The following is a 13,860-nucleotide window of genomic DNA, read 5'->3' as shown; positions in this document are numbered from 1 at the left end:
TCACATTAAAGGGGCATTCCGCTTTCTTGTAAAAAAAGTTATCATTATCAAAATCTTTGTATATTATACTTGAAAATATTTCTAATGTATATCTATGTATCTTCTTGATAGAATATGTAGGAAACACATTTCTCTATAAGATGTTTTTTTACATACAGTAGTTTTCTAACAGCTTCCAAAAAGCATAACGAACACAAAAACCTCACATAATGTTTTGAAATATCTTCGGCATTAGAAAATGAACGGCCGTTTTTTTTTTAGTTAAAACTTTCTGATACATTTGTTTTTCATGTTTTCATCACAATAGTATATCGAGTTGTCCACACAATTACACATTCAGTTTTAACTTTCCTTCTTAATTTTGGGTTTTATTTTGCTAAGATGAAAAGTTTTCATTCTTTGTGTTTGAGATTCATCAGACGTTTTGCCACATTTGTTAATTACATTGACATTATGAATGACGTATGATATTATGTTTTGTATTGATAAACAATCTATCAGTTTCTATTTTAGTGATTGCCGACTTATGTTTCTAACATCTGTTTAATTTGACTATTTATCAGTGATTTTTACTAATTAACTCAATAAACCACATCAATGTACTGGCCAATGATAAGATGTTTACAACTCAGTTTAAAATAGTTTCTCTTTCATTAGATTTATCATTGAATTTGTGGGGTCACTTGTTAAGTTGAGTTGTGGTTCAGGTTCTGTGAATGGCGACAAAAAATCTATTCAATAAAATTGAAAGAACGAGGGAAATATTATAAAATACCTATAATGACAATATATGGTTAAATATATATGTATTTTGTATATTTCTTTTGAAAGGATTTCAAAGATTGTATTAAGGACACTGATATCATCAATTAATACCATTCCATTCTTCATTCAGAAGATAGTTACGTCATCAAACACTTAGTTTCAGTGGAATTGCAAGAACCACTGACGTCTGAATGAAATTTAGAATGATGAAAATGATGCTAACGGTGTCTCTGATACTTTGTCTAGAAAACCTCTTTACAATCCCTTTAAATATAATGTATGAATAGCATCAGTACAAATGTTTGTCCACATAAATTGTCTCTGAATTTTGATATATTGATTTGTTTTGAGCATGAATTATTTTAAGAATTCTTCCTAATGTCATTTGATGCACCTAATTAATGATTGTTGTTATGCCAGACCTATTGTAAATTAAATAAATATCCAGTTTCATGAAATTTACTGGTTTAATTAGAAATGCACATACATATATACAGTCTAACTTGGTCTAACGGTCACCTGCGTTCAGCACCACCCTTTAATGAACGGCCACCAAAAATACATCCCTTGCAACCAAATTTACATCTATTCAACAACACCCTCTTGACGCAGCCAGCGGTCAGCATTTTCTTAACACTAAACACGTCACCCAGCAACCAACGGTCATTTGTCGATAATCCTTGTTAATCCCTTAAATTAAAATAATTACTGCCAAACAGAATATCCTTTGTCTATGATCCACGAATACAACTCATGCACGGATTATAATTCTGTGAAGTTTTCGACTTTGCGACAATTATTCTCATCAGTGCAATCTGATAATTCCGATTTTTTAAATCCGGTTATGATTTTTAAGGGAAAAATTAGCAACAAGAAAATCAAAAGTGTAAAACAGACATGTCTAAAAGATTATTTTTATGTTGAACATCGTTAATTCCATTTGTATTGTTATACATGTATTGTTATTGTTATTATTAAATGTTGCTCAAAATATCAACTTGTCATTATTAGCTGGGTAAACCATACCTCTATTAAGCACCACCCCTTAGTAAGCAGCCACTTTTGAGCATTCCATTGACTGGCTGCTTAATACAAGTTAGACTGTACATATATATATAGAATATCATGTTATCAGCCATTTTTCAAAACAAAATGGCAAGAACAGTATTTTATTCAGAATGAAAAAAGTTGTCTCCTTAAATGAATCTGCTTCTGAAGCTTACCTACATATATTCAAGAGTCACATCAACTTTCCAAAATAGCGCATCTGTCCCTTTAATTGTGCTGCATTCAAATTTTGTTGTGTTTAGTACAGTATAAGAGTGAACATTACTTGATAGAACAATAAAGAAATACATCATTTGTTTAAAGATATTTGTTTTTGTATTTCAGTGCAATAGAAACCATTCATAATGTCCTTGATACACATAAAAACCTCTGGAACTCTCTGAAGTGTAGAGGTAAGAATAGTACCAATATATCACCTTGACTGTGCTCATTTCAAAACCTGCATATGATGAATTGTTTTCTATATATAAATAGAAAAAAAGGGCATCACTTCGATTTTTTGTTTTGTCATAAGTAACAATCAAATATTTACAGGAATTAATTTCTTGCAGAACCGAGTTTATTGTTTTGTTTCATGTTTTGGTTGTATTGTGTATAGGGAACATAGTGGAAGACATGCCTATCAGTGGGATCTGATCTTGATGTCTACCAGCTATGATGACCTTATTTTTCACCCTTTTTTAATCAATATATTACTATTTCTATTATTTTGAATCAATTGCTAACAATTTTTGAGATAATTGATCCTGTATTACACTCTTTCTTATTTTTCAGTTTCCATACCAAGAATTGAAGACCTAGAAAACTCTCTTTCTGAAGACAAGTGAGTTTATATCATTGTTTAATAAAAATATTAACATGCACTACAGAGTTTATTTCCTTTTATGTTATTTTTACATCTGCTGCTGAGTAATGGGGCAGCATCGTCTGTCAGTCTAAACAATAGTGATTTTTTTATAGGTCTGTTTGCCTGTATATTTTGATATATTTGCAAATGTACAGTATTGTACTAGTTCTATAACTATCTAAAAAAAATAGCATATAGACTTATATTTTTCTGAAGGCTGTGACAAAAACTAAAATATGTTCTATAATCTTTCAGGACAATCATCACCTTGCAAAACACTTTTTCTCATACAATTAATTAAACAATAATTGAAAAGTTTAAGATAACAGGCCTTGAATGGAATAGAGGTGACCATTTTTTTTCTTTACTTGAAATATGGGATAACTTCATTCAAAAAGGAAATTCATAAGTGAACTGCTGATAATATTTAAATAAAGTATGATGAATTTATTGATTTTGTCCCCTACAAATGGCATTTTGAACTTTTGAAACCTAAATATCTTACATTTCAAACGATTTCCAAACGATTCGCCTGGGATTGCTCTGAGGGTATTTTATAAGGAAAGGGTTTTAAATACAAAAAAACCCAAGGAAAGTGATTTATCTGACTTACAAAACGGGCAAGGACACATGATTTGCTGTTTTTTTTTGTTGTTGTTAAGAAAAACAATAAATAATAATGAAATAAGAAGTGCAACTTGTAGTCAAAATTAGCCAAGATAATTACCCTGTGATTTTATATATACAGGATTTTATGAGATACGTCATTAGAGGTTTTATCAATATAGAATTAATTAAGAATTGAGCTGAACAACCCTTACTTAACAGAGGACATTATGTTGTTGACTTCAATTCAATTAGAGGTGTCCATAAATTAATTAGAACTTCGCAACTATTTCAACATCTCAAATAGTGTCAGAAAGTCGAAAATAAAATATACATTACATAGAAATGTTTTAAACTCCGACAATAAAAAAATCTTGGCAAGAATTGCTTGCAATTAAGAAACGCAAAAAAAAAAATTCTTTAATGGGATATTTATGCTTTACTTGTAAGCGCAGATGAAAAAGTCAAAATTGCAGTGAAGATTTTAGATATAGATCAGCTTATGGAATAAAATACCATCTGATAATCACTCAAATACAATATGGAAATTTATTCTTGGAACAAACAGATTGACAAAATACAAAACAAACTTACCAAAACATTTTCAACATTTGTGTAACAACTACAGCAAATTTACAATTATATCCGTTTCTTATGATTTCTTTATCAATTTTAAGAAATTCTCAAACTTTTCAAGAAAGGCTGTATGTAAAAACTATTATTTTGTGACTTAAGAATGAAAAATATTTGATGGAATGATATTGATCGTTTCCAATTTTATTGTTTTCACTCCCTTAATTATGATTTTAGGTAAGATTCATTAAACAGAATTACAATTTATAAAATATGCAAATTCAAGTTTGATTTCATATGTTTGGGGTTATGGTGAATAATCAGTCATGTTGCCATCTGAAAAATAAGATAATATATCTGGACGAGTTATAATTTGTCTTCAGGTTTTTTGTTTTTTTTACACGTTTACATCTGTCATGTAATTCATTCAAATGTCATCCTGATTATAAGTGAAAATAGGGATGCCAAATGCTTGAGAATACTTAAATCAGTTGCTAGTGTAATGTTTCCTTGATTAGTCCAATGTATCTGTCAAGAAAAACAACTTGGCCATTATAAAACAACAGGTAGACAAATCTGGTTACATCTAATGATAGCCTTGGCAATAACAATAATGACAGTGATAATTATAACGTTGACCAAAGAATCAGATTATGACAGATAAGACTAATTAAACCTAAATTGCTTTCCAATAGTATGAGTGACAGTCATACTTTAGACCAATAGTGAAATTAGAACTCCAATAGTGAAACATAAACAAACAACACTTTGAATTTTATTCTAAATTCATAGAGTGACCGTGATTTTCGCACCATTTGCAGCTTTTCGTCTGTTGTTGGGATTTTCTAGTCTTTTTTTCCCTGGACAACATCATCTACGACTTTCAATAGCTATGTCTGGTTCTCTTGTACCTGAAATGAAATACATTCACAACTAATAATAATAATAATAATCGCTTTTACACAAGGTGAAATTCGGCGTGTTTTTCAACATCGCATTTGTCATAGATTGTCGGGTCACTCAAGAATCAAAATCATTTTTCGAAATTCACGAATAATGTCGGTCAAAATACCTAAAAGGTTATAGTTAATTTCATGAATCGGGATGATGGAATGGATACCCCTCGCCCCCATGTGAACAAAAGAATAATTACCCCCGTATAGCAGTCGATCTGTGGCCCGTTCTTTCGGCTATTAACTGTTCGTCTATTCCAGAATCATACAGTCTAGTGGCAGTGGTAGCTCGTAGTGAATGGTTCGTATAGAAGCCATCAAAACCAGCGTTGGCACACAATCTCTTCACAACCCCAGAGAGGTTATGGCGTCCTACTGGCACCGCACAATACCAAGTATCTCGTTTATGATACTTCAATGGTCGTATGTAATAGGCATTGCAGGTTTTTAAATTAAATCATAAACATAAATGGTTCACATATTACACATTGAATGATTGACTGGAATGTAGATCATCAACCAGATTACAAATAAACATTACCTTTTGGCGCATAGCTGACGGGGCTTTTATACTCGAAGCCGAAATGTACGCATATTATTTATTTAGACATTTTCATGTTTTCGAATTTAAACTTTAAAATTAAGCAATTTATTATAATTATAACTCACCTTAGAGACATATATTTTTCGTTTAACCGAACAAGACATCTGGCTGGTTTTTCTTAGTTTGGTCCAATTTCGACAGTTTTCGGTGTCAGAACTCTGTGTCAAAATCCACCATTATTCGTACATTTCTAGTACTTCTGAAAACTATTTAAACATTATATTCAAGACTCAAATTAGCTCCACAAAATGGGGCATCTGTCCCTTTAATGTTAAACCATGCTTTTTCTTCACTAAGCCTGTTGGAGATAAACTCTTTGATCCCTGAAGTGTCTCAACTATTACAATGGTAATAAAATCAGACCTAATTTTAGGCAGAATATAAGATCTGTTTTAGGTTCAGATCATTTCAAGAAAAATAGGTATAAAATTGTGCTATAGAACCTCAGGAATGAGATTTGGATTTCTGTAGATTTCTATTTGAATTTAACTCTCCCGTAAATATTAGTTTATTGATCAATGTCTTGCAGTGTGGGATATGTCTTGAATGAAAAAGTAAATATACAGATTGATACTGTTGAGGATTTTTGTGAGATTTTAACACTCATGCTTGTCATGTTGCAGAAATCAATTCTTTTAAAAAACCCTGCAATAATGTGACCTATAACACATATTTATTCATGCACCAAAACTCTTCTGGGCATCAAGAAATCCTCTGAAGTAAGTTAACACATCCATATCCAAAATTAAATGAAGATATTCTGACTATTCCAATATATTCACTGTTATAGAATGTGTATGTAGGTGTTGTATGGAATATTTGACAAGTAGGAATGTAATAAAAAGTGGACTATTGGGATTAGCTGACACCAAGAATGATTGATAATTTTTAAAACAAGATATTTATTAGATGGTACTGTCAGAACAGTCTGTTTCCTGACTTATTGACTAATCATTCTATCGACAGTTCTCAAGAGATTTTACAGATTTTTTTATGTACTGGAAGAATTTCTATCTGTTATCTAGAAGATGCCACAGCAATCTGGATGTTTGTATGTGTCATTTTGTAAGAATCTGAAATATTTTGTTAATTAAGTGAACTTTTAACTTTGTTTTAATTTTGTTCTAATAAGTTTGTTAAGAAGGAAGTTTGTAACGTTATAACAATGTTCAAATAGGATGCGAAAGTAGACTATAATTAACAATAGAAGGCAAACTTAATTTACTTCATTATCTATTGTTTAAAATTCAGTATTCTGCAAAATTTTAATACATGCAGTTCAGCACAATAATTATAAACATAACCAATCAATTTATGCTTTGCATGTAAGTTTAATTAATTAGAGTACAAAGCGATTCATGTGTAAATCAAAACACCACATTGTTTATATATTATGTTCATCAACTAATTGATCTTTCTGTCTTGATTTATTTCAATATTACTAATTAGTCCTCTTGTTATGTAGATTTCTATATTATCAAATATTACCAAAAATATCTTTTCTTAAAATTCGTTGAATCGTTTACTTCAATCTAATTAGACATGTATTGACATTGAGTACAAAACATGTATCGGGTTCTAATCAACATGTATCTGGTTTAAAACAACATGTATTGAGTTCTAATCAACATGTATCTGGTTTAAAACAACATGTATTGAGTTCTAATCAACATGTATCTGGTTTAAAACAACATGTATTGAGTTCTAATCAACATGTATCTGGTTTAAAGCAACATGTATTGAGTTCTAATCAACATGTATTGGGTTTAAAACAACATGTATTGAGTTCTAATCAACATGTATCAGGTTTAAAGCAACATGTATTGATTTCTAATCAACTTGTCAGTCAACATGTACTGAGCTTAAAGTAACCTATTATATTTATATATATGTATGTGTTTGATTCAAATCAATATGTTTTATACCATATCAACATGTATTAGGCACAAATCAATATGTTTTATACCCTATCAACATGTATTAAGATCAAATCAATATGTTTTATACCATATCAACATGTATTAGGCTCAAATCAATATGTTTTATACCATATCAACATGTATTAAGATCAAATCAATATGTTTTATACCATATCAACATGTATTAGGTTCAAATCAATATGTTTTATACCATATCAACATGTATTAGGCTCAAATCAATGTTTTATACCATATCAACATGTATTAGGTTCAAATCAATATGTTTTATACCATATCAACATGTATTAAGATCAAATCAATATGTTTTATACCATATCAACATGTATTAGGTTCAAATCAATATGTTTTATACCATATCAACATGTATTAGGTTCAAATCAATATGTTTTATACCTTATCAACATGTATTAGGTTCAAATCAATATGTTTTATACCATATCAACATGTATTAAGATCAAATCAATATGTTTTATACCATATCAACATGTATTAGGTTCAAATCAATATGTTTTATACCATATCAACATGTATTAGGCTCAAATCAATATGTTTTATACCATATCAACATGTATTAGGTTCAAATCAATATGTTTTATACCTTATCAACATGTATTAGGCTCAAATCAATATGTTTTATACCATATCAACATGTATTAGGCTCAAATCAATATGTTTTATACCATATCAACATGTATTAAGATCAAATCAATATGTTTTATACGATATCAACATGTATTAGGTTCAAATCAACATGTATTGGGCTAAAATGAATATGTTTTAGGCTCAAAAAAACATTTATTTGGTTTAAAAAAAGATTGTGTTGAGTTCTAATAAACAGACGCCTGGTTCAAATCAACATGTATTAGATTCAAATCAACGTTTAGCTCAAATCAACATGTATTGAGATCAAATCAATATGTATTGGGTTTAAATCAACATGCTTAGTTTAAACTAAATGGACATTGTATATTGCTCAATTTTTGTGTATTATCATTTTTGGTGTTTCGATCAACATTTATTTTGTGTTCAAAACAATATTTTTTGATGTATTGTTTGGACCAGTTATAATTTAGTAGTATTAATATGATAGATCACATATATCCTACTTAACTTAAAGTATACAGAAAATTCTATCTCACTAATAAGCTATTCATAAAATGTGTTGGAATTGTCAGAGAAAAGCCATATTTAGTTGAAATATACTATGCTAACGTCAACAAAAGCCTTAATTAAAACAAAGCCATGATTTAGTTTGACAGTTAGATTTGAATCTTAGTGACATACTGGCAGATGTATGAATATAATACAATAATAAGTCATAGCAGATTTCAGTGATAACCTGAAATCAATCATTAACATACTCTGTTGGAAGCCAGACTAAATGTGTGTCTTTATGATTATAACCAGAAAACTAATCCTATGTTTAAACATATTGATCAGCGTGAAAGAAATCTCATAACACTTTTAATCATGGCCATTTTATGCTTATAAAGACTATCATGATGCCTCTTACATTCACAATAAGAATGTTAATGTTAATAACTTTTGCTGTTTGGAAAACAATGAATTGTGTTATTCCTCTACTAAAGTAAATAAAAAGGACATCTTATCTGTCATAGTGAGAAAGAAAATGTCATACCAAAGGAAATACACATGATTCCAATGGAAGTAAACAATTGATTCCATTGGAAAAAGCTGATTTCAATGGTTATACATCAGCTGATTCCATTCAAAATACACATGATGTTCCCTGAGGAAATACACACACTGATTCAATTGGAAATTACACATGCATATATCTATGGAAATATACCTGCTGGTTCCAATGGAAATATACCTGCTGGAACAGGTTCCAATGGAAATATACCTGCTGGTTCCAATGGAAATATACCTGCTGGAACAGGTTCCAATGGAAATATACCTGCTGGTTCCAATGGAAATATACCTGCTGGTTCCAATGTAAATATACCTGCTGGAACAGGTTCCAATGGAAATATACCTGCTGGTTCCAATGGAAATATACCTGCTGGAACAGGTTCCAATGGAAATATACCTGCTGGTTCCAATGGAAATATACCTGCTGGTTCCAATGGAAATATACCTGCTGGTTCCAATGTAAATATACCTGCTGGTTCCAATGGAAATATGCCTGCTGGGTCCAATGGAAATATGCCTGCTGGTTCCAATGGAAATATGCCTGCTGGTTCCAATGGAAATATACCTGCTGGTTCCAATGGAAATATACCTGCTGGTTCCAATGGAAATATACCTGCTGGTTCCAATGTAAATATACCTGCTGGTTCCAATGGAAATATGCCTGCTGGTTCCAATGGAAATATACCTGCTGGAACAGGTTCCAATGGAAATATACCTGCTGGTTCCAATGGAAATATACCTGCTGGTTCCAATGGAAATATACCTGCTGGTTCCAATGTAAATATACCTGCTGGTTCCAATGGAAATATGCCTGCTGGGTCCAATGGAAATATGCCTGCTGGTTCCAATGGAAATATGCCTGCTGGTTCCAATGGAAATATACCTGCTGGTTCCAATGGAAATATACCTGCTGGTTCCAATGGAAATATACCTGCTGGTTCCAATGGAAATATACCTGCTGGTTCCAATGGAAATATGCCTGCTGGTTCCAATGGAAATATACCTGCTCGTTCCAATGGAAATATACCTGCTGGTTCCAATGGAAATATGCCTGCTGGTTCCAATGGAAATATACCTGCTGGTTCCAATGGAAATATACCTGCTGGTTCCAATGGAAATATACCTGCTGGTTCCAATGGAAATATACCTGCTGATTTCAATTGAAATACTGATTCTAATTCCATTGAAAATACACTATACACATGCTGATTACAATGGTAATATTTTTTCACTTCCCACGAAGTTAATTCTATAAGTTAGACAAGTGGAAAGAGGATCCATTAAGTTGAGAGTGGCATCAGGGAAGTGGGGTATTGATGTATTTTTTACAATAATTTTATTTATTATAGTGAAATAAAGAATATGTATATGGAATTGAAATAGACAGTGATAAAAAAAATATTTTATTTCCATAAGCAATATATAGAATATTTACACCAACAAAATAAGCAATTTATATATCAAAATGAAATAATTTTCCAATGCCCATGAGTTTAAATTTTTATTTCTAACTCTTCCGCTACTTTCATATAAATTGAATGACTAAATTTCATAAATCTCTAATATTAGGAGTGAATCGCACTACAATATAAAATAAGTCACTATTGACAAAAACAATCTATTTTGTATGTCCGTATAGAAATGTGTACATCATATTTCTTGTAGATATGATAGCAATTTTATTTTTTAAGCATTCTTTATGTAACTCGGTATGTGTATGGATGACAACTTGGCATATTTTGATAAATGTCTTTTGATTTTTTTTCCTTGTATGAGTTAAAATGAAGACTATGATGCCTTGATTGATAAAAAGCCACATCTTATTTTCAAATTTTACATGGTACTTTACTACTCCATATTTTGAATTAATAACAAATTAATATGACTAGTAGGTTGTCTTTTGTCACATGAATGTTCAGGTCCCATAATCTCAAAACGATCTTCTGACACTGTTTCGAGGATATCCTGGAGCTAAGATAATTTTGAGAATACAGGATTAGAACTCTTAACTTTTGATTTTCTCTGATTCTGGATGAATGACGCGTCCAAAATTTTGCTTGTAGGTGCGATTTTAACAATACTATTTTTGTCCAATCATGATGAAACTTGATATGCTTGATAAATAAATTAATTGAATGAATTTCTTAATGCAAATTTTTTTGGGGAGTGTTCAATAACAAACCCTGAACATCCATCTTTGATCATATAATACATAACAAAAACAAATTAAGGCTTTAACAAATATTTATACAAACTTTGGTAACATTATATCACTGTAATAATTATTATCAATATCACTTTATAACTCCTCATTCCTCATAAAGTTTACATAATTTACAATACAACTTTAATTGTTTCCACTTTTATACAATAAGCTAAACTTTCAAATGTCACTTTAAACAATAAAAAAATAAACCAACAATATTCAAAATATTTTTTTTGTGGGCTCTGGCATTAAGTTTTACTCATATTGAACACTATGTCTGCATTTAAACAAAGCAAAATGGTTTCCTCTAATTAAATATATTACGCAGAGTCTGACTTTTTGTGAAATTCAAATGATCTAAATTTTCAGATATAGTAGCCTCATCTTAAGACCAACTTATCTATGTGCATATGAAGCATCCATCACTATCTCATTGTTATTTTGGGGTCCATCATGACAAGCTTCCATCATCAGCAGACGTCTATAGGCTGTCTGGAAATTCCTGTCCATTAATGTATATATAATTGGATTTAAAGAGTATAATAACCAGGCTAAAAATGGCGCCAGAATGTGGGCAATCTGTTTTGTATACTTGGGATCAAACAAATTGGTAAGAAAATAAGGAGTGGTGCCGAGTAAAAATCCAATATAAATACAGGCCATCATACCTGTTAGTCTTAAAGATTCTCGTTGAGCTTTTTGTTTACGATAGATACTGGCGCGAGACACACGTTTACGAGTTCGGTAAGCTACACATCCTATTCTGGCATAACATACTAATATAAACAAACACGGAATCACATAACCTAATGTTATTGTAGTAATTTTGTGTGATTTCTCTGCCTGGGGGTCAAAAGTACATCTCAAAATCATATTTTGAAATGAAAAATCACCCCAAACTCCGATTAAGGGAGTTATACAAAAATATAGTGGAAAAATCCAACACAGAACTATAGCAGAAATAAATGGACCACGAGCAGTAAACTTTTGATAACTTTGAATATGAACTATATGAAGACACCGGTATAAAGCAATAGCACTTAGTAACATCATATTTACTCCAATTAACCAAATTCTGGTTGCAGCATGAAGTTTACATACAACATCTGATAATGGCCAGCTACGAAAATGAAAGGCCACAGCTTGCAATGGAAGAACTAAGGCTAAATATAATACATCTGCAAAACTTAAATTTCCAATGAGAATACTGTTGATGTTCATTTTCAAGGGTGATGTTATAATAGCTAAAACAGTGACTAAATTTCCAGTAACACCTACCACTGCCAGAATGATGGTTATAATCTCCAAGGTCAAGGTCACTGTTTGATTCAGACATATTGCCTCTCCACAGGGTGTATTAAAAGTTAAATTCATCATGGATCCATTTCCTGTACCTTCCATTTTTAAATCTTGAGAAAAAAATGATATATATTGTAAGTCATCATCTTCTCCCACAAAAAAAGTCGCATTCAATTTGTAAAACTTGATCTTTAAACACTAATACCATGTCCAAGAAACACCTGGTGTTGCCAGCTTGAATCTCTATTTATTAACAGATTTTTTTTAGAGCTCATCCATTTTTAAGGGTTAAACACTATCAGGTATAGGAAATTTACGGCATCTGAGTTTTAAAGCTAATTTACTAAAGCTATATCAATTTCCTTAAAACTAATCCATTATTTAAAGTCCAATTCCATTAAGAAACTTAAGATTTATGGTTGAAAAGTGCTGTAAAAATAATGCTCTCTACACAATAGTTTTATAAGTACTGAACTGGGAATTGGTTAAAATAAAGTGACAATTCAATTGTCTTATCAACTCACCACATTTAGAATTATTATTGAGAAACCTTTTAAATCTAAATATGTCTAGTTCACAGACTGTTTATTGTAATTACTAGTTAAGTTTCCTCTCCTGTAGCTATAGAACTGGAGTGATATATGCTTTTAATGAAGTATAAAACTTCAATAGAATTAATCATCTGTTTAAATTTCCAGTACAGGTAGGTCACTTTCCACTTAAAATGCCATAAATTTTAAGTTTTTTTTTCACTTCATATAAAGTTAAACTGTATGACATGTAAAATCTCACCTGCTTCAAGTGTTCTTGTGAACATTCAAACTAAATAATGGTATTCTACAACGTTGGACTAATATATACTATTAAATATACCGTTGGTCCCTGTAAATGATATTGTCACTGTATCAATTTAACACGTTTCACATCTGAACTTTAGAAATTTAGTACTAAAATGTTTTTCACACTGTTAATTTTCTCAAATGTTCAGAGTTTTCATATATAAATTTGTATTCCTTAAAATGCATTAAACACAATTTAAAAGAAAAGTATGTTTTCAAAATCTACATTTCATCACAAAAGGTCTAAGTTAAGATAAGTTGGTCTGTCAACTAACTAAGTGGACATTGACAAGTCTAGGTGGTTCTCAATTTATTGAGTTAAAGCTGTTTATCACTGTTTTCCTATATATTGTGGTTTTCCAATGTATAGTGTAGTCACATCAAACAATCAGAACACTCCTAAAGTATAAACATCTGTAATTCTGAAAAAAATATAAAATGTCAAAATAACAAATTTAAAACCATGGTTACTCTGTGAAACATAATTCCATTCTTAAAAATTAA

At 30.7% G+C, this 13,860-nt stretch overlaps 1 protein-coding gene across 1 annotated transcript; it reads right to left on the bottom strand.

Moving 5' to 3' along the window:
• Positions 1–11,692: 11,692 nt before the first annotated feature.
• Positions 11,693–12,623, bottom strand: LOTGIDRAFT_199170 (hypothetical protein; the record flags this gene model as incomplete). Its single annotated transcript, XM_009047550.1, has 1 exon — positions 11,693–12,623. A coding segment is annotated over exon 1 (927 nt), but the record flags the coding sequence as incomplete, so codon positions are not given.
• Positions 12,624–13,860: the final 1,237 nt, after the last annotated feature.

The sequence above is a fragment of the Lottia gigantea genome (genome assembly GCF_000327385.1).
Source record: "Lottia gigantea unplaced genomic scaffold LOTGIsca_113, whole genome shotgun sequence".
NCBI lineage: Eukaryota > Metazoa > Mollusca > Gastropoda > Lottiidae > Lottia > Lottia gigantea.
Note: the sequence above shows the minus strand (reverse complement) of the source record. Positions and strands in the feature narration are given on the sequence as shown.